We start from the raw sequence: 10,615 nt of genomic DNA on the forward strand, positions 1-10,615 counted from the left end.
CCAGACCTGAATCTGGTCTGGATCAAAGGCTAGACCCAGACCGGACCTGAATCTGGTCTGGATCATAGACTAGATCCAGACCAGACCTGAATCTGGTCTGGATCAAAGACTAGACCTAGATCTGGACCTGGTCTGGATCAAAGACTAGACCCGACCAGACCTGAATCTGGTCTGGATCACAGACTACACCCGGACCAGACCTGAATCTCACATATGAACTCAGACACGTCACATACTCTGTGGGTTTTATTCTGGTTTCAGGTCCACATTCGGTCCTGTTAACAAGTATTGATTGACAGTCTCCTGTGTGATCACATGATCAGTCCAGGTGTGTATCACACTCCCATCCTGGTTTATCTGGGTCTGTCTGTAGACCTGGTCCATCTGGCTCCCCTCAGCTCTCTGGGGTCTGGTTCTGTCCTGGTTTATCCTGCTTCTGGTTCAGTCCCGGTCCCAGTCCGCTCTGTTCCAGTTCTGCGATCACCGCCATGTGCTTAAAGTCCGCGGGGGTGTGGTTAAACGTCTCCACCAATCGGAACGTTTCCTGTCTCTGAGAGCCGTAGAACAGCTGCACCTGATTGGCCAAACACTGAGCCTGATGCAGCGTCTGGTTGGACGAGAAGAAGACAAGTCAGTTCAAACATAAACATCACGACCACCATGAAAAGACCAAATACGGACCTGAACCTCCAAACCCTGAAGCAGTGGTTCTTAACCTTGTTGGAGGTCCTGAACCCCACCAGTTTCATATGCGCATTCACACATTTTAACACACACCCATCACCTAATTTCCATCAGGCTACAATAGTAATGAATATTTACTGCAAATCAGTGTGACTTCTGCTGTTGTCGAGTGTGTGTCTTGACCTCTGCCGAACCCCTGACACTGACTCACCGAACCCCTAGAGTTCGATCGAACCCAGGTTAAGAACCACTGCCCTAAAGGCTCTGTACTGGTTTTAGACCGGAAGAGATGATTCAAAATGGCTGAAAACTATCACCGTAGGGTTTCTAATACAGATGTGTGAAGTAAAAAGAGCTAAGCTAACAGAGCTAAGCTAATAGAGCTATAATGTAACCTATCAGCTGATGCAGTATGTAAACATTATGAGACTGTTATTTTGAGCGACTTTCAAAATTAACAGATGAAAAAAATGAATGACAATTAATGAAAGATGCACAAAATAGCCAATAAGATAAATAAAAACGCAAAATAATACATAAATTGAACAAAATATGCATTTAATCTAACAAATACACATAAAATTCACAAGAAAAAACAAAAATTACCAAAAGTACCAAGTAAATTAACAAAGGGGCACAAAATAATCAGCTAAGCTAGCAGAGCTCAGCTAACAGAGCTAAGCTAATAGAGCTAAGCTAACAGAGCTATAATGTAAACTACCAGCTGACACTGTACGTCAACATTATGAGACTGTTATTTTGAGTGATTTCCAAAATGAACAGATTAAGAAAATGAATGACAATTAATGAAAGATGTGCATAATAGCCAGTAACACAAATAAAAACACACAAACACATACAATGACCAAAAAATGCACAAATTATTCATTACCTCTGACAAAATACATAAAATTAACAAAAAACAAAAATTACCAAAAGTATAAAGAAAATTAACAAAGGGACACGAACTAATCAGCCAAGCTAACAGAGCTAAGCTAACAGAGCTAAGCTAACAGAACGAGTAAGTGACTGAAAACTGATGATGACGATGACAAAGACGAGACTCACTATGAAGTTGTTGTCGCGCTCGGCCGTCATCAGGACCAGGCCTCGGTCCTTCAGCTCGGGGTAATGGTAGAGGATCAGCTGACTGGGGGCGTTCTCACCCAGAGTCTGAAACAACAACAGCCTTCATCATCCTCACCTTCATCACAACCAGGACTCGATGGAACCGGCTCCATGTGGTTCAGGTTCAGGACTCACCTGGACGTTGATCAGGGAGGTGAAGTGCAACTGGTGTCCGGACCACTGACCCACGAAGAACTCGTAACCATCCATCTGAGGTAGAGCGTACAGGAACTGGAACCACAAGAGACCACATCAGACCAGGACACACCTCAGACCACATCAGACCAGGACACAACTCAGACCAGGACACACCTCAGACCACTGACCCACATCCATCTGAGGCACTCCTCTACTCGGGACAGTACCTCTTCTCTAATCCAGAGGGGGCGCTGCCTCCTTCTCTGACTGAGGACCACGGCCTGGGACTCTGAGGTGCTAATCTTCATCCTACTTCACACTTGGCTCCAAACTGCCCCAGTGAAAGCTGGAGGTCACAGTTTGTTTGATGAAGCCAATGAAGCACATCATCTGCAAAAAGCACAGATGCCACTCTGAGGCCCCAAACCGAACCCCCCCCGGTTGTGCCTAGAAATTCTGTCCATAAAAATCACAGACAGAACAGATGCCAAAGGGCAGCCCTGGTGGAGTCCAACCCGTACCAGGAACAAATCCGACTTACTACTGACAATGTGGACCAAGCTCTGGCTCTGGTCATTCAAGGACCAAAGGAACCTTCGTAGTGGGCCATTGACCCCATACTCCTGCAGCACCCCCTACAGGATGTTCTGAGGGACACGGTCAAATGCCTTCTCCAGATCCAAAAAAAACATGTGGATCAGATGGGCAAACTTCCATGAACCCTCCAGGAGCCTGTGGGGGGTAAGGAGCTGGTCCAGTGTTCCAGGACTGGGTCGACAACCGCATTGATTCGAGGTTGGACTATGGGTCGGACTCTCCTATCCAGTACCCTGGCATAGGCCTTCCAGAGGCTGAGGAGTGTGATCCCCCTATAGTTGGAACACACCCTCCTGTCCCCCTTCTAGAACAGGGAACCCCCACCCTGGTCTGCCAGTCCAGAGGTACTGTCCCTGTCCTCCACCTGATGTTGAAGAGGCGTGTCAGCCAAGACAGCCCCACAACACCGAGAGCTCTGAGGGATTTGGGACAGATTTCATCCACCCCCAGGGTCCGGCCACCAAGGAGTTGTCCAACTACCTCAAAGACCTCACCCGGGCCCATGTCTGAGTCCCAGGACTCTGCTTCTGCCACATATCCTGCGTTTCCACTACACGGTACCGGCTCGACTCGACTCGGCCTTTTTGTGTTTCCATTACGAGAAAGAGCCTGGAATCTGGTACCCGGTACTAATTTTTTGGTACCTCCTCCGCTGAGGTTCCAGGACCGGGGACCAGATCCTAAAGGTGACACTGTGTAAACACTGCAGACCTCTGATTGGTCAGAGTGGTGTGTGTGCCCCGCCCTTTTCCAGTAAATCTGTCAGTAGGTGAATCCACATGATGACAGTCTGTAAAACTACACCATGGTTTGTCCAGGAGGTTCAGACGCAAACATTCAGCAGGAGTTTGACCAGACAACAGGCAACCAGTGAGTTTATCAGCAACTGTGAGCAGAGCACACAGAAGGAACGCACCGCATCGCTATGACGACCAGGGACTGGAAAGAGGGAGGATCTGGAATGGAAACGGTCTGGAATGGGACCTGGGACCAGAGTCCAGCTGAGCCGGTTCCACGTAGTGGAAACGCGGCAATAAGGTGTGAAGGCAGGGTTTCAGATATCCTCAAAGTAGTCCTTCCACCGTCTGACGATGTCCCCAGCTGAGGTCAGCAGAACTCCGTCACCTCTGTAAACAGGGTTCGCTCACCACCAGACGGTGCTTAGTCGACAGCTCCGCTCCTGACCCCCGGAGTGTCCGAGGTATACGGCCGAAGGTCCGAACAAACCGCTACAAAGTCCATCATCTACCTACGGCCTTGGGCGTCTCGGTGCCACAGACAGTATTAGGCAGTGAGCTGTGCACCTGTGGTTTACACGGTTAATTTTCCAAAAGCACGGCCGAAAAAACGGTGCAAGTCTTACTCAATATAATCACTTTCCTTGTTATGGCTGAATTTTGTCTAAATCCATCTGTTTTTCACCAAAATGAAGTGAATTGTCTATTAACTCTAGAGTAGGCGTCTCAAACTCATGTTCTTTTAGGTTCCACATTCAGTCTGATTTGATCTCCAGTGGGTTGGACCAGTACAATAAGAACAGAAGAACCTAGAAATAATGACAACTACAAATTTTTGTCTTGTTTTAGTGCAAAAAACCCATTCAATTATAAAAATACTTATCCTACTACAATAGACGTTCTGTGTCCGACACGTGTCTGGATGTTTGTCCCACTGTTGCACCACAGGAGGGCACTATCGTACAATGGCACCATGGGTGCAGTGCTGCTAGTTCTTATAAACTATTCAAACAAAAAAGATGTGAATGACCTGAAAAAATTGACATTTCTTCAGTAAAATCAGTGTAATTTTCTCAGTCTTCTTCCTCCACTTCTCATTAGTCCATGTGCATTCTGGATCAGATCTCCAAAGACACTAAACACTGAGGAACAGGAAGAAAAGAGTTCAAACTGGACTGAATTTAATACAGACATTTCAGGTTGGACACATTTGTTCAGGTTAGTCACATTTTATTGGTACAGGAGAGTTTGGAAATGGAAAGATTTTCAGAATTTATCCTCCTGAGACCCAGGACATGTCAGCAGTAGGGATGTAAACAATTAATTGACCAACAATTAATTGTCGATAAGAATTTGCTCGATTAAATTATTAATTGTCGATTAATTGCTCTTTTCCGCCCGTCCACACCTGTCCGAAGGCTGTCGGTTTGTCCGCTCTGCGCCGTGGCTGGGATAGGCGCTCATCGAACCGGATCATGGCCTTGATGAGTTAGAATGTCTGTATGGACATGGAGGAGCAAACACAGTGCCGCCGTCTGTGTGTGGGGGCGCTGCACCCCCGAATAAATACAGGCACACATGTGGGGTCAGTATGGGAGCGTTTTCCTGGAGGTTGGTCTGGTCTACAGTCAGTGAAAAGTTTCACTGTACCTTCTGCAGGGGGGGGCACAGACTGCACCGCCCCCCATAGTGTCAGAAGGAGGACGCAAAGTGTTGCACGCACATGCGGTTACCAACCAACACACACGCATCCCCCAGCTGTACTGCACGTGTGCGAGTACCCCCATCACACACTGTCACATCAACAGATGAATCCACTGGAAACACTGACTGTATCCAATGGTTCAATAAATCAGTCATTAAGGAATATGACATGGTTCTTCATGAGAGTGTATAATCAGTATTTAGCTTTTATTCTGACAGACCGTATTGAAAAAGAAATTCAGGTTCTCAGGAAAATTGCCGCTTATCAGTTAATTGTTACTCACTCGATAAGGGCAACCAACTAACGATTAATGAATTAATGGATAATTTGCATCCTTAGTCAGCAGTACCAGCTGTTTTAGTTTTTTATTAAATCAGAGCCTATATTGGAAACATCATGATGCAACAGTTTTTTCAGATGCAGTTTTTAAAATTTTTATGGAATGTCCTTTGTGGTGGACAGTTTGTTTTTTTCAGTTTAGGCGGCTGGGGTCCAGGCTGTCGGCCGGGGACCTCCGTCCCCGGCCGACAGCCCCTCCAGTCTGACTGTACTGATGCGTGCTGCTTCTCACCATGGGACAGCTCTGAGCTCTGCTGTGGATCAGCTCATACGTGTGAGTCTGAAACAAAACACACACGAGCAGAAGAATTAGAAAAAAACAGAACTGATCTGAACGGCTCAGTTTTCAGTTTTCAAAACAACACGTCTGACTTTGTGTTTCTGGTATAAAACTGAGAACGGTCCAAGTCCCTGAACCTGACGGAGGTTTGTGGGTTCGTCGGACTCACCGGTATCACGGCGCTGATCGTGTCCTGGGTCGAGAAGTACTTCATCCAGAGCTGAGAAGAAACAGAGCAGACGTGAGTCCAACCCTGGTCTGGTCTGATCCGGTCTGGTCTTAGTTTCTGATGTCGCCAACACAGACTTTTCCAAAGGCCTTCACAGTCTGTCCATGATTGGCTGAGCCCAGTCATGTGATCGTCGTCTCTGTTTATTCCACTTTTTATCCTGATACGACGTCATTGACAAACTGAGGCGTGTCCTTCCATCATGTGTCGGTCCCATGATGGTGGCGTAACGCCCACGTCACGTGTGTTTCAGACGTGTTACAACGAACACAGATGATTCATGACACGTAAAAACCATCATGATTTACAGGTTCCATTATCTTCTTCAAACTAACTCCGCCCACCGACTCACCTGTGAGATGTCTTCACCTGTTTTATCCTGAATCATGTCCAGGTTCAAGATGGAGTCCAGAGTCTGAAGGACAACAAGAACAACATCTGCATCACCATCATCTAACTAACTAACTAACCCCGTCTCATCCACATGTTGTTGTTTTCCGTCAGTAAACTTGTGTTCTCACCTTGTTTTTCCTGAACACAGCTGACTGTTGGTCACCTGACTTCCTGTCCCGTTGCTCCAGCTGTGGGTTTGCACAATAACACACGTTTGTTCCAGAACACACTGGCATGTTTGGGTAGTTTTGTGTTTGGTGCTGGTTCTCGGTGACCGTTTAAAGGCTCACAGTGGGACAGAACACCTGTTCATTAACCCCTTCCAATCATCGACTCTCACCTCCTGCTCCATCAGCTTCACAAACTCAGCCTGTTTGGAACGACCCAGGACTTCCTGTTTGGTCTGGTGTCGATTCTCCAGCCGAGCCTTGAACTCCTGAGGTTTAGAACTGAAACGACACGTCACACCAGAACCTTAAAGGTGCAGTACGTAGGAAGTCTATCCCAGTTCATCATAAAATGGTCCTGACTGTCAGCAGACATGAAGGAATCCTGTTCATTTCAAATACTGATCTCACCCAAAAATAAAATACACCACCAAATAACATACACCCAAAAATAAAATACACCATCAAATAACACACACCCAAAAATAAAATACACCACCAAATAACACACACCCAAAAATAAAATACACCATCAAATAACACACACCCAAAAATAAAATACACCATCAAACAACACACACCCAAAAATAAAATACACCACCAAATAACATACACCCAAAAATAAAATACACCACCAAATAACATACACCCAAAAATAACAAAATAACATCCACCACAAGAGGCAACGCAGACAGATTCTATGTGACAGCCTGTCTGAATAGATATGAAAAAGACAAACAGTTTATCAGTGTAACTAAGGATATTATATATATATATATATATGTATGTATGTATATATATATATATATATATATATATATATATATATATATATATACATACAGGGTGGGGAAGCAAAATGTACAATATTTTGAGGCAGGGATTGAAAGACAGTGTATGACCAATTAGTTTATTGAAAGTCATGAGAATTTATTTTCCACAAGAAAATGTCCATAATAGAAAATGTTTTTATTCTATGTGTCCTCCTTCTTTCTCAATAACTGCCTTCACACGCTTCCTGAAACTTGCGCAAGTGTTCCTCAAATATTGGGGTGACAACTTCTCCCATTCTTCTTTAATAGTATCTTCCAGACTTTCTGGTAATAGTTTTGCTCATAGTCATTCTCTTCTTTCCATTATAAACAGTCTTTATGGACACTCCAACTATTTTGGAAATCTCCTTTGGTGTGACGAGTGCATTCAGCAAATCACACACTCTTTGACGTTTGCTTTCCTGATTACTCATATGGGCAAAAGTTTCTGAAAAGTAGGGCTGCTCGATTATAGAAAAAAAAAAAATTATCACGATTATTTTAGCAATAATTGAAATCACGATTATTAAAAACGATTATTTGTTAACCTTAAAGTTGTTTATTTTTTTTCTTGCAAAACAATGTAAAATATACTCTTTAAACATAAATAAAGCTTTTAACCACTAAAACAAAGTATTTTCACTTTTGTACGAAACAAAAAAATCTTTGAAATCAAATAAGTGTACTGTAAATTCAAGTATGTTTCCTTTTATAAACAAATAGTGCACTGGAATTAAACTGCTATAGACTTGCCATAGAACTGTAGCAATAAATAAAAAAAACTCACGTAAAGTGCAAATTATAAATTCAAGTATGTTCAATGTAGTATGAAACAGTAAATTCAGTGGCGTGCTGTGAGGTTTCAGTTCAGGCCTTCTGTATACATCAGCCATCTACAGGGTGTCCCATAAGTCTCCATACATAGGAGACATAATACATATGGTTCTAACATGTATTTCTTTATATTTCTTCTTTATAGTGCTTCAGCAGTGGAGGACACGCATTGAAATGTGTTCCCGACAAAATGGCAGTCATATAGAGCATATTATAGAAATAAAAATGGTTTATGTCAAGAAACGTTTCTTTTTCCTATGTATGCAGACTTCTGGGACACCCTGTAGAATACGTACGTTAGGGTTATACGGGTTAGGGTTAGGTTAATACGGGAGTTGCAGCGTAAAGAGATTCGGAGACTGAAGATTGCATTGCGGACGAAGTTGTTTTTATGCGTTTTAGTTTTTCATAAGATAAAAAATATGATAAAGGTGGCGGTGGTTAAACTTCAGATGGTTACAAAGGTTTGTTGTGTTAGCGGTCGGTGCGGACACAACTACCAAACACTTTTAGCACGTGATGTGTTTTTGCTCTTCGTCTTCTTCATCAAACCCAAAGTGATTCCATACAATTGAATTGGACTTGCCTTTTTTGTTTACCAAGCACTTCTGCTGTGATTCTCCTGCCGTTTTTCCAGACCGCTAGGTCCAACTGTCCTCTTGGGGTGGACCTGCCGGCTAGCAGCAGCAGTAGCTTAGAGGGGGGCGGGGCAGAGCAGCTCATGGGAGCTTGCGTGCGCGTGAATTAAAACGACTCAAAATTAATAATTGTTTTTTCTCGATGACATAATTTTTGTAATCGTTGCGTGTAATAATCGAAATCGTAATTGAATTTCGATTAATTGCACAGCCCTACTGAAAAGGTATGGATAATAGTGTTAGGTATGATTATGACATCAGTATATGTTTGGGTTCAAAACAATTGACGTAGTGTCTGCTGAGAAAAAACAACTAAATGTTCAGTGTACATTTTGCTTCCCCACCCTATATATATATATATATATATATATATATATATATATATATATATATATATATATGTAGGCTAAAATTTCCTTAGGGGGTCAAATGAGTGTCCATTTCTGTCAAAAAAAAAAAGGAAAAAAAAAAGAAAAACAGTTGTCCTACAGTCCTAGAAGTGTGTGTAAATAATGCTAATCCATCTGTGCACAGACTACTGATATTCTCTGACAGTGGAAGCTCTATTTTCATAAATATTGGATTTGGAATAGCACGTGGATGTGAAAACTTTTGCTGGTGGACGGACGTGACATTACCCATGATGCTCTGGTCAGTCCCAGTACTTTATTAGGAATAAACTTCTAGACTTCCTATTGCTAATTGTGCTCTTCTTCATAAATGTTGGTATTGTGGATCTAAAACAATCCCAGCTGACACAAAAACACTAAATGTGTCAGTGGACGGATGTGACATGGTTGTTGTGGATCCCATCATACTGATGCTCTGCAGCCATGTCAGCGTTTACACTAATGATCCCTGTGCAAAAACTAGGAGCACTATTATTTATTGGATAGTTTAGCATCAGACTAAAGAGGAAAGAACAATATAGAATTGTTCTTTGTGTCTAAAAATGCTTCTTATTGTAAAACTGCTGATGTAAACAGTGCTGTGTGCCATTCTTCATGTATGTATTGGTGGAACAGAAGCAGGATGGATCAGCACCATACTCCAGATTGAACCTGTACAAATAAAACATGTGATATGGAGGAGAGAATCTGGGAAGAAAAACTGGGGAATCCAAAAGAAGAGAAGATTTGTTTTTCAGCTCAGTTCAGTTCAAATAGAACTTGTCCATTTGTGACATGAAAATATAGCATTAATTGTGCTGAAATGGTTCATTTTGGAGCTGAAAACATAGTTCATATGAGCATCAACATGTTGAACAGAACTGAAATCCTGTCCATTTGAACAACTGTCATTTACCAACACAAAGTTCCTTTGGATTCACTGAGACTGATTTAATATGAACACAGACACACAGAAGAGCTGTGAACACATTGGGGCTGTCTTATATTTTGTGTCCATATATGTTTCATGTACAGTTAGAGCACACTCTGGTTCTGTTAGCCGTTAGCTGTTAGCTCTGACCTCCGCAGCTGCCGGATCTTGTCCTGGTACTTCTGGTAGAACGGGTTTTCCTCCAGATCCGGATCCTTCCGCACAGAAAAGGCCCTGAACTGGACCGGGACCAGGCCGGGGATCAGAGTCCGGATCCCGGTGGCTCTCACCGCTAACATGCCCCGGTACCGACAGGACATCTGGACCAGAGCCGCCGCCATGTTTCTATCCTCATCCCACATCGATAAGGGTCCGACCGGGGAACAGCGGAGACACTTTGGTTCCGCATTGAGAACCTGGGTCTGGCAGAAGAACCTACAGAGCAGAACCACCACAGTTAAATGTCCAAGTCCAAAGTCCTAAGAAGGTTCGAGACTCTGAAGGACATTTCAGTTTATTTCTATAAATCCTGTTTTTTTTCTCTCTCTTTTTTTCCCCAACTTTATAGAAAATATTTGGGTATACAAGACACATTTTGAACAAACATCAAGATG

General features: G+C 43.3%; 1 protein-coding gene across 1 annotated transcript; it reads right to left on the reverse strand.

The window, feature by feature from the left end:
- Window positions 1-231: 231 nt before the first annotated feature.
- Window positions 232-10,366, reverse strand: atpaf1 (ATP synthase mitochondrial F1 complex assembly factor 1). Its single transcript, XM_030133216.1, has 9 exons — window positions 10,152-10,366; window positions 6,571-6,679; window positions 6,359-6,418; window positions 6,190-6,252; window positions 5,778-5,828; window positions 5,561-5,608; window positions 1,948-2,043; window positions 1,753-1,857; window positions 232-607 (listed from the first exon to the last, which is right to left on the reverse strand). Exons 1-9 carry the CDS (start codon window positions 10,361-10,363, stop codon window positions 395-397), a joined length of 957 nt encoding a protein of 318 aa, XP_029989076.1. The 5' UTR covers window positions 10,364-10,366; the 3' UTR covers window positions 232-394.
- Between the last annotated feature and the right edge of the window lie 249 nt (window positions 10,367-10,615).

This window comes from Sphaeramia orbicularis, chromosome 4 (assembly GCF_902148855.1).
Source record: "Sphaeramia orbicularis chromosome 4, fSphaOr1.1, whole genome shotgun sequence".
NCBI classification, from domain to species: Eukaryota; Metazoa; Chordata; class Actinopteri; order Kurtiformes; family Apogonidae; genus Sphaeramia; species Sphaeramia orbicularis.

Bases quoted from the DNA above. Each gene is read 5' to 3' on its own strand.
- atpaf1 (XM_030133216.1), bottom strand. From the start codon at position 10,363: ATGTGGGATGAGGATAGAAACATGGCGGCGGCTCTGGTCCAGATGTCC. The intron at 6,680-10,151 runs GTCAGAGCTAAC...GTGTCGTTTCAG, and splicing joins AAGATCCGGCAGCTGCGGAG to TTCTAAACCTCAGGAGTTCA. The intron at 5,609-5,777 runs GTGAGTCCGACG...GTTTTGTTTCAG, and splicing joins CGATCAGCGCCGTGATACCG to ACTCACACGTATGAGCTGAT.